The following is a 19611-nucleotide window of genomic DNA, read 5'->3' as shown; positions in this document are numbered from 1 at the left end:
TAAAGTACATTGTAAATGTTAATTGATAAACATGACTAAGTCACACCCGTGTCACCAATGCTCGGAAGAAAATAACTTCATCTGTGAAGTGCTGAAACATGCATTCCTGGGACAAATCGTCAAAGCAATGTGCAGGACATACTAATACACAGTATTCAGTTGTTTGTGCGTGTGTGTTAAATTTTGAGAAGTGCTTCCATCATCTTTTCTTGATAATTTCTTTTCAAGAATGCTGAAGCTCAGAACTGACAAAAAATGGCTTTTATCCATATTGGAGGAGTGGCACATATTGTTTAAGGAATGAGACAGATAGCAAATGTATTTACCTCCGTATGGCTCCATGATAATCTTCCAGGTAAAGTAATTTGCCAATCCAAGGGTTATAACTAATGTTACACGTGGTGTAAACTACAATGTAACGACCTAGACAAATTAAAAATGTGTGAACAAGTAATGCACCTGTTTTAAATGGCAGATTGTCGTTATGACTCTTGAATAACTTAGTAGATATTTTACAGATTAATTCATCAGTACACCTCTATCTTGTAGTGACAGAGTATTTCTGAATAACATTAAATTACATAAATGTATGTTCTAAATCTAAAAAGAAAGTGCAGTACTACAAAGTCTATGCTTTTAAAAAGGAGCATTACTGTGCACTAGATTGCATGTAGCTTTTATTTTAAATTGCAGGGATTCTAGGAAGAAAAGCTCAGATAGGTGCTGATAGGAAGCTACAGTCAAGCAGATAGAGTATAACCAAAACCGTTTGAGAAGTTAGCATATTATTTATATTGCCACAGTACTGATGACCTCTTTCTGTAGACCAGAGGAAATGTACAAACCAAACAAATGCTAAGGAGAAGGAAATCTAAAAGGTGGAAAATCCTGTGAGTGTACTCCTTTTTTTACATGGAGAAACTTCTTTACATTTTCAAGTCTAATAGCTACATCTAATTCATCTTACAAGAAAGAGTGTATCAGTACATACTAACAAGTTGTAGAAGGAGAAGAGAAAGGGAAATAAAAGTTGTAGCCATGACTTGAAAAGGGTGAAAGGGATGTGCATTTGGGCGTTCGGAGTTTGCTGAGGGGCAGAGTCAGAACCCCGTTATTCAAGATGCAATTCATTCTTTGACTTTTCAGTTATGGGCTGTAGGAGATTGCTTTTACTGATTAGAACAACTCACCTGTGTGAAAATTGCAAATTAAAAAATTCCTTCATCTTCTGTTTTAATCAAATTTGAAAGCCGAGGTGGAGGTGTTTGTTTATCCCACAACGTGAAGTACCTGTGTTTAATGCTTAGCAGTCAGCAGTTGTGAGCTGGAGCCAGGGGGAAAATTTCGTGTCAGCTGAAAGAGCAAAGCATGTGAACCAACAGGTACTTATGCTTTTGTGTTATGTCTAAAGAAAGATGACATGTTTTTTCTTACTGAGGTGTATGTTAATTTCTCTTTTCTTGTTTGAGAAAACAGTATGTTTCTGGTATCTGTTGTGAAACAGTCTTCTGGCAGGGCTGAGAATCGGTCTTACCCCTGCTATAAAACTGTTGGCCTTACAGTCAAAGCAGTATTGTTCTAGGAATTTACAATATGCCAGGCATTGATTTTTACAGATAATTATTTATCCTTTGAAAAATAAAGGTTAAAATGTACCTTTCTGTTACGTAACTGCATTTGGCATGTGTTCATAAGCAACTTTTTCCTGTTAAACAAAGAAATCTGTGTTGGGATCTTGATTTAGAGAGAAATGTCAAGAGCATCACCATAAAAACTGTAATTTGTACTAACTTAATTTCAAAACAGCTTATTTTTTGCAAACTTTGGTTGTATCTCCATTTATTCCTGTGTGTTCTTCACAAGGCGTTCACACAGAGGCCATTACAGATTGAGGATATTACTGTGCAGTGAATTTTTTTCAGGGAACATTAGATGTGAAGGTAGACCAAAATTGTCCTTGTGTGTGTGTGTGTGTGTGTGTTTCAGCCTGCTGTGGAAACTGCAAGGGTAATACTCTATGAACTGAGTACAATGTGACCGAAGTAATCTTTTGCATGAACATAGCAATTTTTCAGAAGTAAAGGTACTAAACAGACAGTGTAATTTTGAAATTGAACTACTTTAAAAATACTTCCTTGTGTGATCTGGGGGAGGAATGCCCTTCCAAATCATCTTTAGTTAATTTCAGTCTCAGAAGGATGGAAAAACACTTTCCCTTTCTCTCCTTTGTAACTTGGTTTGTAAGCTGACTCAGGCTGAAGCTCAGGGCCCACAAAGTGACTGAGGTTATTTCCTCACCCAGGAAGTAATATTTGGAGTTTCTGTTCCTCCTGTGGCCGTTAACCACATTCTTCCAGGGTTTAAAGCTTCCTGCTCATCCCAGTATAATTAAGACTGCTGAAGCACTTGAAAAACAAAGCATTCATTGTGCGAAGTGCATCTTACCAAACCATAGCTTCATAGAAATCACATAGAAAATAAATAATAGAAATTATTTTAATAATGAAAGAGATTAAATGCTAAAGATCTGTTGTTTAGCACTTTTTTCAGATCTCCATTTCTCCCTCCTCTCTTCTCCTGCAGTTTTCCAGTTTCCAGAGACATTGGCATTGGTAGTACTTCAAAGGAGTCAACTTCGGTTAAGTAAGGCACTCAGTGGGCTGTTGCTGAAATCCACTGACACCAGTGGTGTCAACTAGGAATCTTTGTAGTGCACTAAGATTTCTAGCATGAGCTATTATCATCAGTGAATTGGGTGTCACTACTGCGTATTGTAAATGGGAACTCTTGCTAAGATTAGTTTCAGTAAAGCAGGTTTTAGGTCAATTGTTCTTGACTGAACCAAGACTAAAATAACAGAATGTGCATATAAGCATCACATATAAATCATTTTTGGCAGCTAAAAAAAAACAAGACAATCTAAAAGAGTGCTTAACTAATTTTAGGTAACAGTTATATGCGATGTGCTTCTAATGCCCAGTATTTATATCACTGGGTTGTGTTTATGTATCTTGACATGCAGTTTATAATGTGCAAACTGTACGTGGGGCCGCAGAAAAATGCTAAACATAATACTATGTAGAGTAGCTGCCTGTGAATGTGCGTGCTTGTGCTCTCTGTCCCAGGAGAGCAGTCCTCGGGGCTCTGTCTCGTCACGGGGACCTACCTGTCTTCTATGGTTTCTTTTGGTAGTACTCAAATTCTTTAGATGTAACTGCCTAGTTGCTGTAAAAGAAGATACGCTGCAGAGATTACCAGGAAGCTGTATCTGGCATAAGTTAATTAGTAATTTTTATAGAGAAGGATGCTGTAAAACAAGCTCAAAATCCGTGATCCTTGACTTGCTACAGTCAATAACAGTAGCAGAAAGTGCGTTCTGCTGTTAGCAAAATCTGGAAGAAACCATCTGTTGTTACCACACTTGGCTTCAGGATGTCCGTTCTTAACGTCTTGCTTTTCATTCTGTTGCTGGCCGGTGGTTCGCTGAGTGAACAAACGTCAGAACGTAAGAAATGGTCGCATTTTTGCTTTATAGCTTGTTAGAAGAGTGATGTTTTTATCAAAGAGCTGGCCAACCTTTGGTAGTGCTTCTATGGTATCGTGATTCCAGTGGTATTGTTTCCGAGTAAATTCTCCTTACTGGTTAGGAAGAGATCATTTTTATTTAAGGGAAAACAATGAAAATGTTAAAACCTTTGTGTGATAACTGCTTAACCACATTTGCTGAAGTTTTTCGTAGTTTTTGAGTTCTGTACTGCCAAGCGTATAGCAATACTTTATGGAGACATAGAAGACAAAAATGCTTTCACCTACACCTGGTACCGTGTACTTCTGTACATTATGAAGGTCGCAACCATATGAATTACAACAGAAATATTAGCTTGTCTGGTAGTTTTGAACCATTTTAAGTCAACCTGTCAAATGGGATGTATTTTAAACAAATAAGGCAACTGGGTCCTTTCTCAGTAGGAAGAAGTATTCACTATATGGATTTTAAAAATTTGTACATTAATTTTATGGAAAGTATTTTTAGATTTTTTTTGAGATGAAAAGAGAGAAAATGATCATTAACGAAGCATGATAGCCAGAATGCATTGAAAAAAGGTTATTTTAAATAAGTTAAGTTTTATGGAAGTATCTCTGATTCTGTTGATGTATGTAGGATTGGTCAGGATTTTTTTAACTGGAAGATTTTCTAAATTTTTTTTTTTTTTACATTTTTAAAGTTATTATCAGTACTGTGAGGGGCTCAGTGGTGTATTCCTTAATGAAATAGAATATTATGGCCTTAGTATCGAAGGGCACACTCTAAAAGCACATCTTCTCATTGTGAAAAGCTATGCAAAATAATATTCAGCCATATTGGTTGTGTTTTTTTTGTTTTTTTTTAGAGTATCATAGTGGTGCTTGGCCTTGCAATGTACAGCCTTCCAGTTGTCATTCTCTCCCTCACCTTCTCCAGTGGTGTCTATCAATTGATCACTCGGTTGTACATTACAGGTTAAGTTTTCAGATACATCTCCCTAAATCCTAGACTTCACTGGCTTTGTACCAGAACCTCTGAGTCAGCTTGTACCTTCCTGGTCTGAGTGATGAGTACAGCATTTAGTCTGAGTCCTACATAGGAAAGAAACAGGTAGTGAAGACCACAGGGTGTGAGTTCCAAGTGCGGTAACTTCTAATGTCTGATTAAGGTTTGCTAATGAGGAAATTATTTTTAGACAGCCGTATGTTTCTGTAGTATTGTAAGCAGTCAACTTCTGGAACATAATTTACAGCCCACAATGTTACAGAGTAGAAGAGTTGGAGGAGAACCCATATTAATGCAAAACAAATCCTTTTGTGTAGGAAAATAAGGAATAATCACAATGCAAAACAAACAAAAAGTTTTGCTTGGGATTATAATTAGAGGGTTTGAGTCTCAGATGGGTTTCATTATTTCTAGTCTTTGCCAACAATCCAGAGATGATACATAGTGCAATTTACACATAGCCATACATAAATAATGCCATAGAAATTATAATAATGTCAGACATACATTTTAGTGGCTAATTGGAAGGTTGAGTGCAAATTCAAAGTAACTTGAGCAGGTAAGCCTTCATTTCTCAAATCATTTCAAAAGTTTAAAGGGGCCAGTCATTGGAAAGTAAGATTTAGTACTCTTTACGGAGTACTTCATATGAAGCTTAAATTTCTGATGTAATTAGAAATACAGCCCACTAACAGTATGTTACTGTATAAATGCATTAAAATATTTTGTTTTCTTTTGATTTACAGCCAACTGCACTGCAGTTGAGGACTTTAAAGCCTGCCTGGGTAATACAGACAACTTCTGTCCTACGAATATCTCTTGTCAATGTAAAAATGAAAAACCTTTTTGCAGGTAGGGTGTGGTTTTCTCTTACATGTTTTTTATTTTTTTAACTATATGCCTTGTAAATGCAGCTTGTCAAATGCATTGTTAATGAAGAGCTGAATTTAGACCCTGCAGTGGTAATCCATGACAGTAGATGTAGTTCTTGGTTCACAGTCTGCATAAGATTATAAATCTGCTACAAAACATCATATCTGGGACATGAGTGTAACATTTTCTTTTTTAGAATTTTTTAGAACGATTTCATAGTTTAGATAAGTACTACGATCCTTGAATTCCACATGCTTGCTATTGTCTCAGATATTGTACTTTAGAACTGAAATAAGTCATGACAGTTTTTTCGAGGTTAATCAAAATTTCTTTAAAGTTTTAAAAAAAATCAGATATATAAACATCCTACTCTCCTTTATGTGTTTGCTTTTTTCCTTTTAAAAAAATCATCATATGAATAGAAGATCTTGTTCACATATTTGGCATAATTTTTTTTATACGTATAGTTTGACCCTTAGACTTGTTGCAGGAAATCAACAAGAAAATAACAGGGCAGAATTATGAAGCTTATCTGATTACCTGGTTGAATCAAAGAAATATAGTCATAATATTTGGTTGTTTATTTATATGCAGCTGACCTCCAGTTTTAGCCAATATATACCAGATCAGATAACTGAGTATTCTGTCTAAATGTTAGTGCAAATCCAACAAGTACAATGCTACATTCTTGAAACTATAAATACATATTTTAAATCATATCCAGGTCAATATATGCATCACGTATTAATTGTGGTAAGATATCTGTGTATCTGTTCAGGAGATACTGAAGATTTTACATGCTTACAGTTGGCAAAAAGATCTTTGACCGGAATCATGCTGTGACTGGAGTAATACACCCAGTTCTCAGCAAAGCTTATCATCTCAGTTTTACTGCAATGCTAACCTGGATTTGCAGTTCTTGGTTGACCCAGAGACTGGCAGAGTGCATTTGCATCAGATCTAGAATACGAACGGTAGACATTTTCTCAGATACGAAATGTCTCTAGGTGAACAGAAAAAAATACTGAATCCTTTGACCCATGCTGTATTCAATAATTAATAATTAAATAGCAAAATATTTTCCTTTTTGTTACTTATTTTTAAATTAAAATAATGTTTCTAAAATGTTTTTGTTTGCAGATGTGATTACTACAGAGAGGGCTGGCAGGAGTATTGGTACATGGGCCCCAAATGCAACCAGCTTTGGAGCACATTGGATTTAATTTTAGTAACCATTCTTCCTGCAGTAGCACTGGTTTTCATAGTTATTGTAATATTTCAGTGTGTCCACTGCTGTAAAAGTAAAAAAGCGGGGTAAGTTACTCGGTATGCAGTTAAAAGGGTTTCTATAATCAAAATGGAAGTAAAGCAAAAGAAGTCTGGTATGCTCATTAATTTTTAACCTCTTGATATTTAAGTCAACAAACTTGCTATCTAGCATCCTCTACCAAAGTATTCTTATTCTTTGTGCAGTCTAAAACTAAAACAAAGCACCTTAACAGTTATTCAACTTTTTACCACTGTGTGCACAACCTCACTCAAAGTCATTGTTTCTCTTCTTTGAGACTAAACAGGCAAGCTTTAAAGATTAATATGTCCATTTACTACTTTAGCTCAAGACTGGCAAATCTTTCTTGTTGATTTATTTGCTAGTAAGGCCTGACTTTCTTTCCACACATTTAAAAATGAAAAGGGAATAAGACCATTAAATATTGGCAAGAGTCTTGCAGATTAAACACTATTCCACTCATTCTTTGGTCCTCAGTATTGGCGATTTGACCTGCTATTTGCTTTTATCACTTGTCTTTTTTTTTCTCTGGAATCTGACCCAAGTACATACTAAAAAAATATATTTTTTCCCTCCTTTCCTTGTGCCCTGTTAGCATATATCACTGGTACTTCCTCTGTCATTGAAGAATGTAATAATACATAGTCATTGTCACAGTAAGTCTAAACTTATGATAGGGTTTTTGAACAAATTTGCAGCACAAAAAGATTGTTTGACCTGCAAAACTTGCTAATGTTCTAAATGCACGTTTTCCCCTCTACCAGGAAACAGACAAATTCTCCATACCGTGAAGCACAGCATAACCCTGCATTTACTCATGAACTGTCTGGTAACCTGGGACATCAGCAGCCACCAAGGGTAAGAGATGTGTGGTGTATATCACGTGTTCCTCATTCTAGTGGAAGTTGGATATGATTTTATGGTTCAGCAGAGTGGTATATTAATAGCATAAAATTATCATCTGGTCAAACTGAAAGTTAATCTGAGTTTAAAATCTTCATTTTATTTGCCCGGTACTTGATTTCCAGGACGCATGGAATAAATTTAGTTTGCATAGGAGAAAACGAAGAACTAGGGATTATTTTAAAACCATACCAAATAAACGTTTCCTAAGCTAGTTAGAATACCTGCATTATAAAGAGAGAGAATTGGAATATAAGCTCAAGATACATGCTCCAGCCTCTTCCCTTGTGTCATCACTGTGCTCTACCAGCTGCCTAGCAAGCTAGTTTCAGCCTTATCAGCTCATGAACTCGGTCACTGCATGTGGTTTACTGGTACTAGTGCCAGTGCAATGAAAGGGCCAGGAGTGCATAGCCAGAGAGGAAGAATTTGGTATTCTCCAGACTTGAACCAGTTTAAACTGCTTGAAGAGCCACACCTGCAGTTTTATTGGACTGTTTACTCATTGTACTCCACCAGAGGAAAGATCATCTATTCGGTTTCAAGTTCTTCTGCTTGAATGAGAGTTATCAGTAAAGTTCCATAGCTATTTGTGACTATTAAAACCTGAGAATTAGATGTATTTCTTTCAAATACATTTCATTCTACTTCCAGTTGATTAAGAATTCACAGACTGGATTCAATTGCAATTATGTGACCCTTCTTTCCTTTTCAGGTTGTGAGTGATGCTTTCCAATGACATTTTTGAAGTCTAGGGGGGATCAGTTTAGATGATCAGAAAGTTGTGGCTGTAACAAATGTGTTGTTGATCTTTGTCCTTTCTCAGTTGCGTAATCTATGAATACATAGTATTCAGTAAATGGTATGTAACTGCTTAATTTATAAGCACAGCTGGCACAGATCTAGCCATATTTATTTAAAATTCACTGCCTACAGCTGTGTTAGGTTTGGGGCTAGAATATTTAACCATTTCCTATGTGTATATTAGAAAGGAAAAACTCCCTAAATCAAATCTGAGATTAAATTACCTGCACCACCTTTGTAACAGAGTATTTCACTGGGACCTTTGCAACATTCCTGTGAGATAGAGTAGACAGAGTCATTTCCAAGATTACAGCGGTAATCTGTGACTGAGCTGGGATTTGGCCTTTGATCCATGAAGGGATGGATGCTGACTCAGGACTAGGCTAACACTGCCATGCAAGGTTTCTTCATTAGGCAAGGTGATCATCAGTTGAACTAGTGGTTAGCACAAAGAAAAAGTGGATAAATACATTCCAAGATCAGAACAGGAAATCTGAAATAAAAAGAAAGATGAATGGGAGTATGTTTTTGTGTGTCCATTTGCTTCCTCATTCTGCACTTTAAGTGATTATACATAGGATTGTTTACTGTCTGAGAATAAGACTTTATAGGCTGTATGAGAAAAGGTAATCTAGTATGATAGATTATTTTCGGTGAAATATATTTGTAAGGTATTAATGTCTTGGAAATGCTCTGGGGAAAAAAAAAAATAAGGCATGAGCCTATCTTCACCAGCAGATGGTGCTGTTTATTTTTTAAATAATTCTGGATTTCATATAACTAATGCTGTCACTTTCAAAGTGTAAATGGGATGAAATCCTGCACATTTTATTCAGGAAAGAAATACTATCGTAAAAAAAACCTGCTTTGAGTAAGGGCTGCAGTACTTCCTACTTCCTTGTGCTCCGGACGGCAAGCTGTAGCCCAGAGGCACGTGATATGTTTCTGCCTGCCTCATCTCCTTGCTAGATGTGGTGGTCAGGAAAAAGTGAACTGCTGACAAGGCAGGCAAGTGCACATACTGTCCTGTAGTCTGAGGAGCCTTCGCCAAAGCTGCCTGAGGGAGGCCCAAGAGTAAACTGAAATCTGTATCTGACAGCTTCAGCTCTTGCAGATGAACTACCCTGAATACTGCTCCCTCTCCTGAGGGTACCATGGTTTGAAAATTATCTCAGGTCATTGTATTTCTAAACAAAGATACCTTTAGCAAATGAATGTACTTTACTAGTTTTATGAACAGTATAGAATAGATACTTTGTTTCTTCATGCTTTCCTTCTTCATCTAGCAATATGTCTTGGAAGACAGAAGCCAGTTTAAATTAAACAGCAATATTGAATTGATTTTAACTATCAATCACTGTATTCAGTTTAATTTTGGACTCTGCGTTGCATAAACCTGAGGTAAATCCACTGCTATTTTTGGAATGGTGTCTTTTTTGATATCTTTAATCATAAGAGACCCAAAAGAACTTGCAGGCCTCAATAAGACCCTTAATACCTAGTTCACTTACTTGCACAGGGGCTTACCTGGCCATTTCTTGGTTATGTCTCAGAGGTACATTTTCCACATTACCAAAATACTTAAAGGTCTTTCTTCTACCGAGTCTTTTAGATAAATTGAATTTATACATATTAAAATGTGTCTATAACAAACAATGCATTTTGTAACTGATAAACAAATAGGTTTATACATCTTTTTCCACCAAAAACAATTGCTAACATACTGTACCTGGTGAGCTGTTTTTATTATTTATTGCCATTTTTCACTTTGTAACCACCTAATCCCTTACATACAGGATGCCTGGATTGGACAAATGCCAAAAGCTGTACTGAGAAGACAAGATTTTGATGATTTCCCAACCTCAAGTCAATCAGATAATTATAGGTATGCTGTTATTTTTCTGTCTTTTTTTGTTGTTGTTCATTTTCCGTTATACTTTGGTTTGAAGACTGTGAATTACTTCGTAGTTTTGCCAGTGGCACACAACTGACAAAGATCCAGTAAAGTGGCTAAGTGTTTGACTAGGTTATTCATGTTATTTTGTAGCTAGAGTCTGCGATGGAAAGAAGTTATTTTTTCTGATTTTTTTTTTCTTTATTCTCTTCTACCTTGCATCATTCAAACAGTGTTGCTGCAAGATTTCTAGGACTATTTCATATATTACTACTAAGTGTGTACTGGCACACCTGAGTAAATTTATCAGCTTGCAAGTAAGACTTCAACTTACCTTCATTTTATGTAGTGTTTTTAAAGTATGCTGCCTAAAGTCTGTTTTCCTAATGTCACACAGAAATGAAAAAGTCAGTGTGAATTTCTCTTCTTTCTGAAGCTAAATTCTAAAATACTGATTTATGGAAAGGCTTGTATGGTTTTCCTCTAACAATTACAAATGTATTCATTTTCATTATTTTTTTAGGAAACGGTTTCCTTAGCTTTGCTTCTTTGCTTTAATCCCCCACAATAACACCAGCCAACAACCCACAACTTTTGCAGTGAACTTGTTTAGCATGGAGCAACTAAACGAGAGCAGAACGTTCTCATAAGTAGCAGGGTCCTACTGTAGAAACAGACTGGAGCTTTCTGATATTTAGTCCATCAGGCCTATTTTTTTAAAATTTATTTTTTAATATAAACATTGAAAATTTGGAAGGTCTACCTCTCACGATTAGCTGATTATATATTATGGCGCTGTTCAGTATAAGTGTTTTTTAAAAGCAAAACAGAGAATATGTTGCATTGTTTAACTCACTTTTATCAGTGTTTGTGAGGTGAATGGTCTGAGGGTAAAAGGAACTTAAAAGACAGAACAATTAGATGTTAGATGTCTTGTGATTGCCTTGATATGTCACGCATACAGTTACTAAGCAGTATTATTTTCATCTTCATGTTACACAAATACTTTATCTAATTGACCTTATATTATTACACCTGTTTTACAACGTCTTTTTTTTTTCTTTTGCATAGTCCTGTGTATTCTCAGCCCTCGAGGAGACCAGACTATGTTTCCAACCAGCGACCTCAACAATATGACAAATTTGGCTATTCAGGCAACAATACACCTTATGCAGAGGGGAGACAGTATCAGGTACGTACAGAAAGTATACTTACATATCATATAATCTTCTGTGTTGGTACTGAGAACAAATCATCATAACTAAAATTGTTAGTATTTGTGTCACCAAGTAAAGATGTGAGCTAATAAAAGGCCTAAAAATGCCTTTCGCTATACAAGTATTTTCCTCTGGGATACATGTCTGCTAATTCCATTCTAGACGCTAAATTTTACAACAGAATAGAACGGTTTCTTTAGAAGGCACCTTCAAAGATCACTGAGTCCAACTGCCTGACCGCCTGAGGGCTACCCAAAAGGTAGAACCCATTACTGAGGGCATTACCCAATTGCTTTTTGGATACTGCCTGGCACGAGGCATCAGCCAGCTCGCAAGGAAGCCTCTGCCAGTGTCTGACCGCCCTCATGGTAAAGAAATTTTTCCTAATGTCCAGTCTGAACCTCCTTTGGTGCAGCTTTGTGCTGTTACCTTGTCCTATCTAATAGGTTACCAAAGATTTAATAATTTTCTGAGTCATTTACATCTAGGTGTTACTACTCATAAAGAGGTTTTTCACCAAACCGAGGGATGGTTTCCCAAAACAGACCCTAGAGAACAGAGAGTAGTCAAGATATCCCTGCAGCTCTGACAGAGGAGCTATTGGAATTCTGTGTTATAACTCACTGTACAGTAAAGGAAATGTAAATGTCTGACATGAAAAATAAGTGACTAAAAGCTGTGTGCCCATTTTACCAATGCTGTTCCTTTTTCATGCCACCATGTCTTGTGATTTCATTGAAATAATGTGAAAGACCAAGCTGTTAGTTTCCAGCCATGCTGAAAACGTCTGTAATGGCAATATATAAAGGTGCTAATTGTCTTGTAACAATTGTCTTGTTACTTTTACTGACAGTGTAAACATTTTAAAATTAAAAAGGTTTTCTGAACTCTGTACTAAATAAAGTTGTAACTAAATTTCCACTGATGTGTGAAAAATACAAGTGAATAATTCTATTAGTACTTTCCTCTTACAAAGCACCTTTCCTTTGAGACTCCAAAGTTCCTGATCCCATCCTCCCACCACCACTAAATAATTCAAACTTATTGAAGCTTCATGAAAAGTTGCTATTACGTGTTTAATGTACAAGCAGTATGATGTACAGAGAAATGAAGTTCTTTATTCTGGAACTTATGAACTCATTTATATAACTAAGTGTTCTAGTGGGCTTTTTTTCCCTAAAAATTGAATGATTGGTAGACAGATTCATTTATTGTAAGTCATTTCCATGCCTAAAAAAATCCACCTTATCAAAATTGCTAAAAGCATTAGTCAGCTACCAACCTCTTTCTGGCATGGATCTTGATAAAACAGTAGTTTGTGATTAGAATTGATTTATGTAAATAAACCTTTGAAGTTATTTCTGTACAGGAGGTGTACATATATATTGAACTAAGTTATCAATAAGAAAAATACATATTTTTCTTCCTAATGGAGTTTAAAAAAGACAGTTGGTAAAGGAAAAGCTTATCATAAAAAGAAAAATGTAAACATTTTACAAAAAGAAAACTCAGCAGTTCTGAAAGGCATCTGTTACAACTGCAGAAGAGGGCCTTTAGTGTCAGTGGAAAATGAATTAAAAAGGAGTTGTCACGTCCTTTGACTGTCCTTAATTAAGGTGAGAATATTACCTGCGTATTGTACATGTAAATCAGTAGCCAGTCGTGCATTATATCAGAGACTGTAACCTTGTTTACCCCTCTTGGAATACCCATCTGTGGTGTACTTTTTTTTTCCTATGAAAGTCATGTAATATCTACAGAATTTTTCTACCCCAAAAAATATTTTTGTAAGTGTTCCAAGAAGTGTGTGTGTATGTGTATTTTAGAGTCCTATATTCCTAATTGTTTGCAGTTAATTCAATGGAAAAATGAGGAAGGAAAGAAAATGCAGGACTTTCTTGCTAGAAGAGTAGTGTGAGGCTATGGATTATTTGCAAAGGGTCGGTAGAGGATCAGAAGAAATCAAAGTGGCCATGTCTGCCCACATTTTGTCTTCCACAATACTCCCATGACTTCTTTGGCCCTCATAAATGTTGGAGAAACCACCTTTAGTTTAAAAACAAAATCAAACTACAATCGCAACAAAATGTATTGCTGCTGCTTTTCTGCCTGCTGAAATGTTTTTAAATATTTCAAAAACCTCTTTCAGTATGTGTATACAAAGTGTTTGTGTACACAAATATATTATTTGCATAAAAGTAATCTTCCAAAGCTATTGGTGAGTACACATTTGTAAAAACCGCGTATGTTCAGGTACTAGTAAAAGAAACGTAGGTTGATTAGATACAAAATTTTTAATATCAAGCATAACAGGAAGTGAATGTCATGCTAACAGTTTAATTTTAATCTCTTTCCAGAGATACTAATACCAGTGCTCCCTGCTTCTGAAGTGTCTCAGCGTGCTGTGTGATCAATGAATGGACAATCCAAATGCTGAGAGATCAGTAAGACCTTGTGTGCTCTGTTACACAGAGAAAGTAATAGCTGTTAGAAAGCACTAGAAGTTATTGCAAAAAAAAAAATGTATAGAAGACCATTACAAAACAAAACATATTTCTGAAATTACCATCCCATTTGTTTGCTTTATATTTGATGACAGTTTAGCTTTCTGAATACCTGATTTTACAGTTTACACAGCTGTTTCTACATATTGCTTAAATTGTTGCACATCTGTCTGGACCCATGTTCTTATGTGATTAATTGTGTCCTGTGCCTAAACGACAAGAAGTACCTGTCACCTTTCTTCAGAAGAAATTCATGGGAAAAAAGGAAGACTCAAAAATTCAATATGAGAAATGACAAATACGTATGCTAATCATCATTCTTCCTTTATTGCTTCCCAGGAGGGTTTAAATCCATCTCAAAAGGAAAGTGGGGGGAGCTGCATCTTTTCTTACTTTTCAAGACGGTTTGTCAAAGATAGCTTCTTCTAGGCACAGGTTTTGCTTCTTGGTGTCTGTTTGGCTTATCCATTTATTTGTGATGTTTGCCCCACTCTTTCATGATCTCTGTCTGTATGCTGGTGAACAATGGTTTCTAGTCTAATGCTTTTACTAGGACCATGAATTTCTCTGACTAAAATTAGGAAGATTCTCCAGGTCACTGTAGCACACAGAGCCTGCTGTTCCCTGACAGTATTTCTTTGTTTTTCCCCAAAGGAGCCAATATGTAAGGAAGAAAAACAACAAATTACATACAAGTTCGAACCGTGTAGTAAAGTCTGTATTCTTGTGTCCTCCAATAACCCAAGAAATTAGGTAGAAGGGAGGGCTCTGTTCTCAGGCACAGCCACCTAGGCCCACTGACACTGGCAGCATTGTGCAAGCGCAACCAAGGCACTTTGCTTCCCAGTGTCTCAAGATGCATCAAATTGACTAACTATTGACTGACGCAGCAAACAGCCTGTGAACCCATTCCGTTCTCCCTTGTTTCTTCATAATTTTGTCTTCCTTAGTCATCTTGTCGATCCAAACAGCTCAAATGTTTTGCCTTTAAAAATGCAGTTTGTCTTTGTAACTTGCTTTGTGAATAATGAAAATAAATGAAGCTATGGAAAATTGACTACCTTACCACTAACTAACAAATAAAAGATACTGAAGTCCTGGATATTTTTCCCATTTTCCAAAAAGTCTCGATCATATTATAATTAATGATTCTTAATGTCAGTTGATATGTGAAACTGTAAGACAAAAACAGAATCTTAAGGTGTTCAGAAACGTGCAAATACTGGCATTTCATATTTATAAAGAGAATTCCCTCCCTGCAAGCAGCTTCGTGGCTTAACTGCACCCTGGCACTTTCCATGCTCTCCACAACTCCCAGCAAGTGCCCAGACTGTATTGGCTTTCCTATGCAAGTATAGTTGTGGAGTCTGAATAGGTTTCTGGCTTCTCTATCATTTTGCTTTTTGTTCCTTGCAAGAATTTAGTGAGTAGGTACAGCTTCCTACTGGGGAAAAAAAATGAGGGGTGTCTCCAAAGCTGACAGTTTTTCTTGGCTCTGTAAGGTAGCTGCCATCTTGGCTGGTATTCTTTAAATCTCCAGTCACAACTGCTTTTTTTATTATTTTACTTCTTTTAAGTTTCTGTTTCTTCTCCAGTGTAACAGCTATCTGAAGTGGGTAAGTTTCACCAATGTTACTTTTGCTACTGCAAGAAACTGGTAGGCATTTAAGTCTGGACCTAAAATGTATTGAGGGCAGATTTGCCAGCTGCTAAATCATGTAATTATAGGGTCATTTTTCATGGTGAGCTGAAAATGCACGCACCAAAATTCATTGAAAAGAAACCAGAGATTTTCTGAATGTGAACTGCTTGTAAACCTGCATTACGGTGTTCTCTGGGGTTGCACACAGCCTTGAACAATGCATTTACACATCAGCATTAACAATTTTGTTGCTGATTAAAGCACAGAAAAAAAATATTCATACTAGTAACATCTGTACAGCCACTTTGAAGCAGCATCCTGTCTCACCAAAGGGTGAAACATGGAAGAATGCCATTGCTTTTACTGGTCTCACCCACTTCTTTCTATAGGCATGTTCAGTGAAAGTATCCTACCGTCACCCAGTTCCTCTTCAGTTTCTATCAGAAATAAGTGAAAATAGTTCTCTGTTATCTTCTGAATCATAACAGAAATTGTGGTGCTAACACATCTGTTTAGATCTTAGGCTATCAGTTTATTATAGCCCCAGAAATCAGGTCTCAATGTGTCTGAATTTTTTGCATGAATGAATTCTTTTCATCATTTCTTAGCCTCCAGTAGTGCCGTAATTTAAAGAACTCATTGTTATTGACCTCTAGCTCCATTCACCAAGCTGTGACTGTAGAATTTAATGTAAGAGTGTCTCGTTTGACATCCCACCCCTCCTTTGAAAAGGAGTAGGGTAAAGAGATTAGGCAGTCCTGTCACATGTACTTGGTGCTGGCAAGAGAGATCTGGAAGGTAGGCACTTGTGCTACTTGAGAATGAAGTTTCACAGAAAACGAAGCTTTCCTGCACAGACTTCTCTGCTCATTACTCTCAGGCAGATCAAGAGTTGCAGGACATCAGCCAAGGGGACAGGCACTTCTCCTGATACACTTAACTACTTGTGATCAGATCATCAATCTTAACGTCAGGCGGTGGTATGTGAAAGAAAAGTGTGAAGAAACTGCTTGAAATACTCTGGTGTCACTAATAGTAACAATGACAATTTTAAGGAATACCTTTTTGGTTATGTCATCTGTAAAGCATTATGCTTTGGATGTTTGTCTCTTACCTGGAGAGCAGAGAAGCTCTGCAATTCCTTAAAACCTGTGTGTTTGAGCTGAAGGGCAAGGAGCAATTCTGGTCTTTCTGCTAGTTGTCATGGTTATGACGTGCTACTTCCCTGTCAGGTATAAATATTTTAAATGGATGTATGATGTGGTGAGTTGGCCTTTGCGCATTCTTTCTGATTCAGTGCAGTGACTTTTGTTATTTGGATACCTGCAGTCCTGGTACCTCGGGTTGGGTTGGGTTTGGTGTGGTGGTGTTGGTTTTGTTGTGGTTTGTTTCATTCTGTACTTCTGACCACTGCTTTGGATTGCTTTTCTTTGTAATTGCTACCTTGCTCTGCACATTCACATGTTGGGTCTGATGTTGTGTGCTGTGTCACACTGTTGGCAGTAGCCTTGTTGTTGATACTTTATGCTCATTCTACTTTTGAGATTTCCCTTGATATTATTCCAGAAGAGAGAATACAGCACAGATGGGATTTTGTTGAAGAAAGATAATTATCTTTTTCTGCTCTTCTGATTGAATCACCTTGTAAGATTCACTCACTTCCACAAGAATTCAGTCTTGCAAATACCCATTCATTTTTCCCCTCGTTCCTAATTGTGTTGATCAGTTTGAAATAATTTTCTCATCAGAATGTCTACCTTTTACTAGAGCATCTATAAGATCTACAATAATTCTTAATTACTGTGTTTGGTGTGTGGAATGTTATGGCCAGCAGCTTTACTCCATTACTCTGCTGCTTGTGTCTTAAAAGAAAGAAAATGTGGGGGGGAGGAAGCGGGGTGTGTGAAACACAGGAGAAGTCTTCAAGCTGAATACTTAAGTGAAAGTCCATGAATAAGAATGCTGTGAGATTTCCAGAAGAAAAAAAAAAAATATATATATATATATATAACTCTATGTAACTGCAAAGGATAGTTAATATAGTGCAAAATGAAATTTACTTGCATGATTGAGGTGTCTAAACGTGGGTGAGTTGTACCATTTTTGATGCTCAGCAGCACTGAATCTGGTGTCATGCTGCTGTTATAGAAGATGCGGGACCTTCTGAAGGTTCCTTCGTTGTATCTGCCGTATCCATTTCAGACATCCTGTTAGACATTTAGGTAACTGAATCCCACTGTCCATGAACAAAATTAATTTGAAATGTAACTGTAAAGGCAAAACTTTATAAAACGAAGGTTCATTTCTGTGAGTTATCTATATTTCAGCCAGGTGAAGAGAAAAGTTGTTTTTGTATCCCTAACGGTGTTTGAAATTCGATCATGCAGTACGCAGAACAATTCAACAAAGTTTATGCACCAATTTATAACAAGTCAGTTTCTGAATGAGAGTTGTGTGTGTGCTGGAATAGTCCTAGCTTTGCGCAGATTTAGAAGAATTAACGTGTACAACCCATTGGTTATAGCAGAGAGTAGACCTGATAAGCTTCTCCAGAAGTCCAAGGTTTTATATGTTTACACCTGTAAGTGTAAATTAGCCATTTTTAGGTGGTGAATAATTTTACTACTGTTGTTACTGAGATACATTCATGGTAGTGTGATCCCATGGGTATTCTGAGAATGTTTAGTTTTGCTTCATCTGCTTGCAAAGTGAGTGAATTAAGTCAAAAAAACTAAGAATAGCTACACAGGAGTTGACACCGCATCATTCACGTTGGTGCAGATCTCCACAATGTGGTTGTGGGGAGAAAACGTTTCCCAGTGGTTCTGAGTCAGTGCAGCACGTACTTTGTAGTTACAGGGTGTAAGGTTTGGAGAGACGGGATTACATTACGTTGTATCGAAAATCCGATTTCTTAACTTTTTATTCTTTTTTGAATACTTGATTAAGAGATGAAGTATGAGGGTTTAGCATATACATTATATGTGTAGGTAATGACTATATCAATCATTAGTAGATTTCATCAATTTAATTGTTAATAGAGAGCTGTAAACGGTAAATACTTAGGACCTGCACTTTGGTAGGGATCAATATTAACTCCCTAGAACAATATTTTTTCTTCTTTGCTGGACCTACCGCTTGAGTACTGCCTGTGCCTACCAATTGAGCACTACAGGCGTAGCGGTGGAGGTGATGGTATTGACGCAGACACACCCAAAGCAATGAGAAAAGCTGCCACCAGTTTCTTTCAATGTAATGTCAGGGTTTTCTTTTGTCAAGAGTATTTTTGGTGGCAGTGGTACTGGCCCGAAGGATTTTAAATACTGTACAAAACAAAAACGTGCCTTTAACGTCTTAGTACTGTGTGAGAGTGAAGTAAAGGCCCTGAGCGCTGCCTTGGGCTACCTTTGTTTGCTGCGGGTGAGGGCAGCGAGGCCGCAGCAGTGCGCTGGGGCATCCCCGTGCCCTTGTGCGGCGTTGTGCAGCCGTGCTGCGGTCGGTGCCCTCGGACACAACTGGGAGCAGGGGCAGGAGCAGGGCTGGGCCTCGCGGGGAGCCCGCTGCTTGGCATTTTGGAAGCGCCTTATTTTGGCCGGGCCTTCCCAAGCGCGCCCTGAGCCAGGGCCCTGCCGGAGCACCCGGGCGGGGAGCCCCGGGCCGCCCCGCCAGCCGCGGTACGGCGGTGCCCACACCCGCCCGGTTGTCCCCGCGGAACGAGGCCGGGGCGGGGGGGGTATTTCCCCGCCGCCCCCGTCCCGCAGCAGGGGCCGGTCCGCCCCCCCCTCGCCGAGGCGCGGGGCCGGCGCGGGCCGCTCGGGACGGGTGCGTGCAGGCCGTGGGGGGCCGCCGAGGGCCGCGGGGGCCGCCCCGCGCCCCCCCTCCCCGCCCCGCCCGCGGGGCCGTTGCCCCCCTCCCCGCTCCCCCCGCCGCGCACAGGCGCGCTCGGCGGCGCGGG

General features: G+C 38.0%; 2 protein-coding genes and 1 long non-coding RNA gene across 3 annotated transcripts in view; all 3 read left to right on the top strand.

Annotated features, from left to right (window-relative positions):
- The first annotated feature begins 225 nt into the window (after positions 1 to 225).
- LOC310880997 (uncharacterized protein) lies at positions 226 to 19509 on the top strand. The gene is made up of 9 exons (XM_083797660.1): positions 226 to 355; positions 1308 to 1382; positions 4392 to 4500; positions 5278 to 5383; positions 6545 to 6718; positions 7457 to 7550; positions 10196 to 10284; positions 11365 to 11485; positions 13868 to 19509. Exons 1-9 carry the CDS (start codon positions 317 to 319, stop codon positions 13874 to 13876), a joined length of 816 nt encoding a protein of 271 aa, XP_083653786.1. The 5' UTR covers positions 226 to 316; the 3' UTR covers positions 13877 to 19509.
- Positions 11492 to 13552, top strand: LOC310881002. The gene is made up of 2 exons (XR_014572043.1): positions 11492 to 11878; positions 11999 to 13552. It is a non-coding gene; the product is annotated as an uncharacterized lncRNA (long non-coding RNA).
- ZNF711 (zinc finger protein 711) overlaps positions 13886 to 19611 on the top strand; it is a 41651-nt gene continuing 35925 nt past the window's right edge. Inside the window, exon 1 of the mRNA XM_083797637.1 lies at positions 13886 to 13954. The gene's annotated coding sequence lies outside the window, so the exon portion shown is untranslated. The remainder of the gene's footprint in view (positions 13955 to 19611) is intronic.

Source organism: Anser anser (assembly GCF_964211835.1).
Source record: "Anser anser genome assembly, chromosome: 13".
NCBI classification, from domain to species: domain Eukaryota; kingdom Metazoa; phylum Chordata; class Aves; order Anseriformes; family Anatidae; genus Anser; species Anser anser.
The sequence above is the reverse complement of the archived record's forward strand: the minus strand, read 5'-3'. Positions and strand labels throughout refer to the sequence as shown.

What these genes read in the sequence shown, in the direction of transcription:
- LOC310880997 (XM_083797660.1), top strand. Translation starts at nt 317, where the DNA reads ATGTATTTACCTCCGTATGGCTCCATGATAATCTTCCAG. An exon ending in GCTCCATGATAATCTTCCAG is followed by an intron (nt 356 to 1,307) that starts GTAAAGTAATTT and finishes TTTAATGCTTAG; the next exon opens with CAGTCAGCAGTTGTGAGCTG. An exon ending in AATGAAAAACCTTTTTGCAG is followed by an intron (nt 5,384 to 6,544) that starts GTAGGGTGTGGT and finishes TTTTGTTTGCAG; the next exon opens with ATGTGATTACTACAGAGAGG.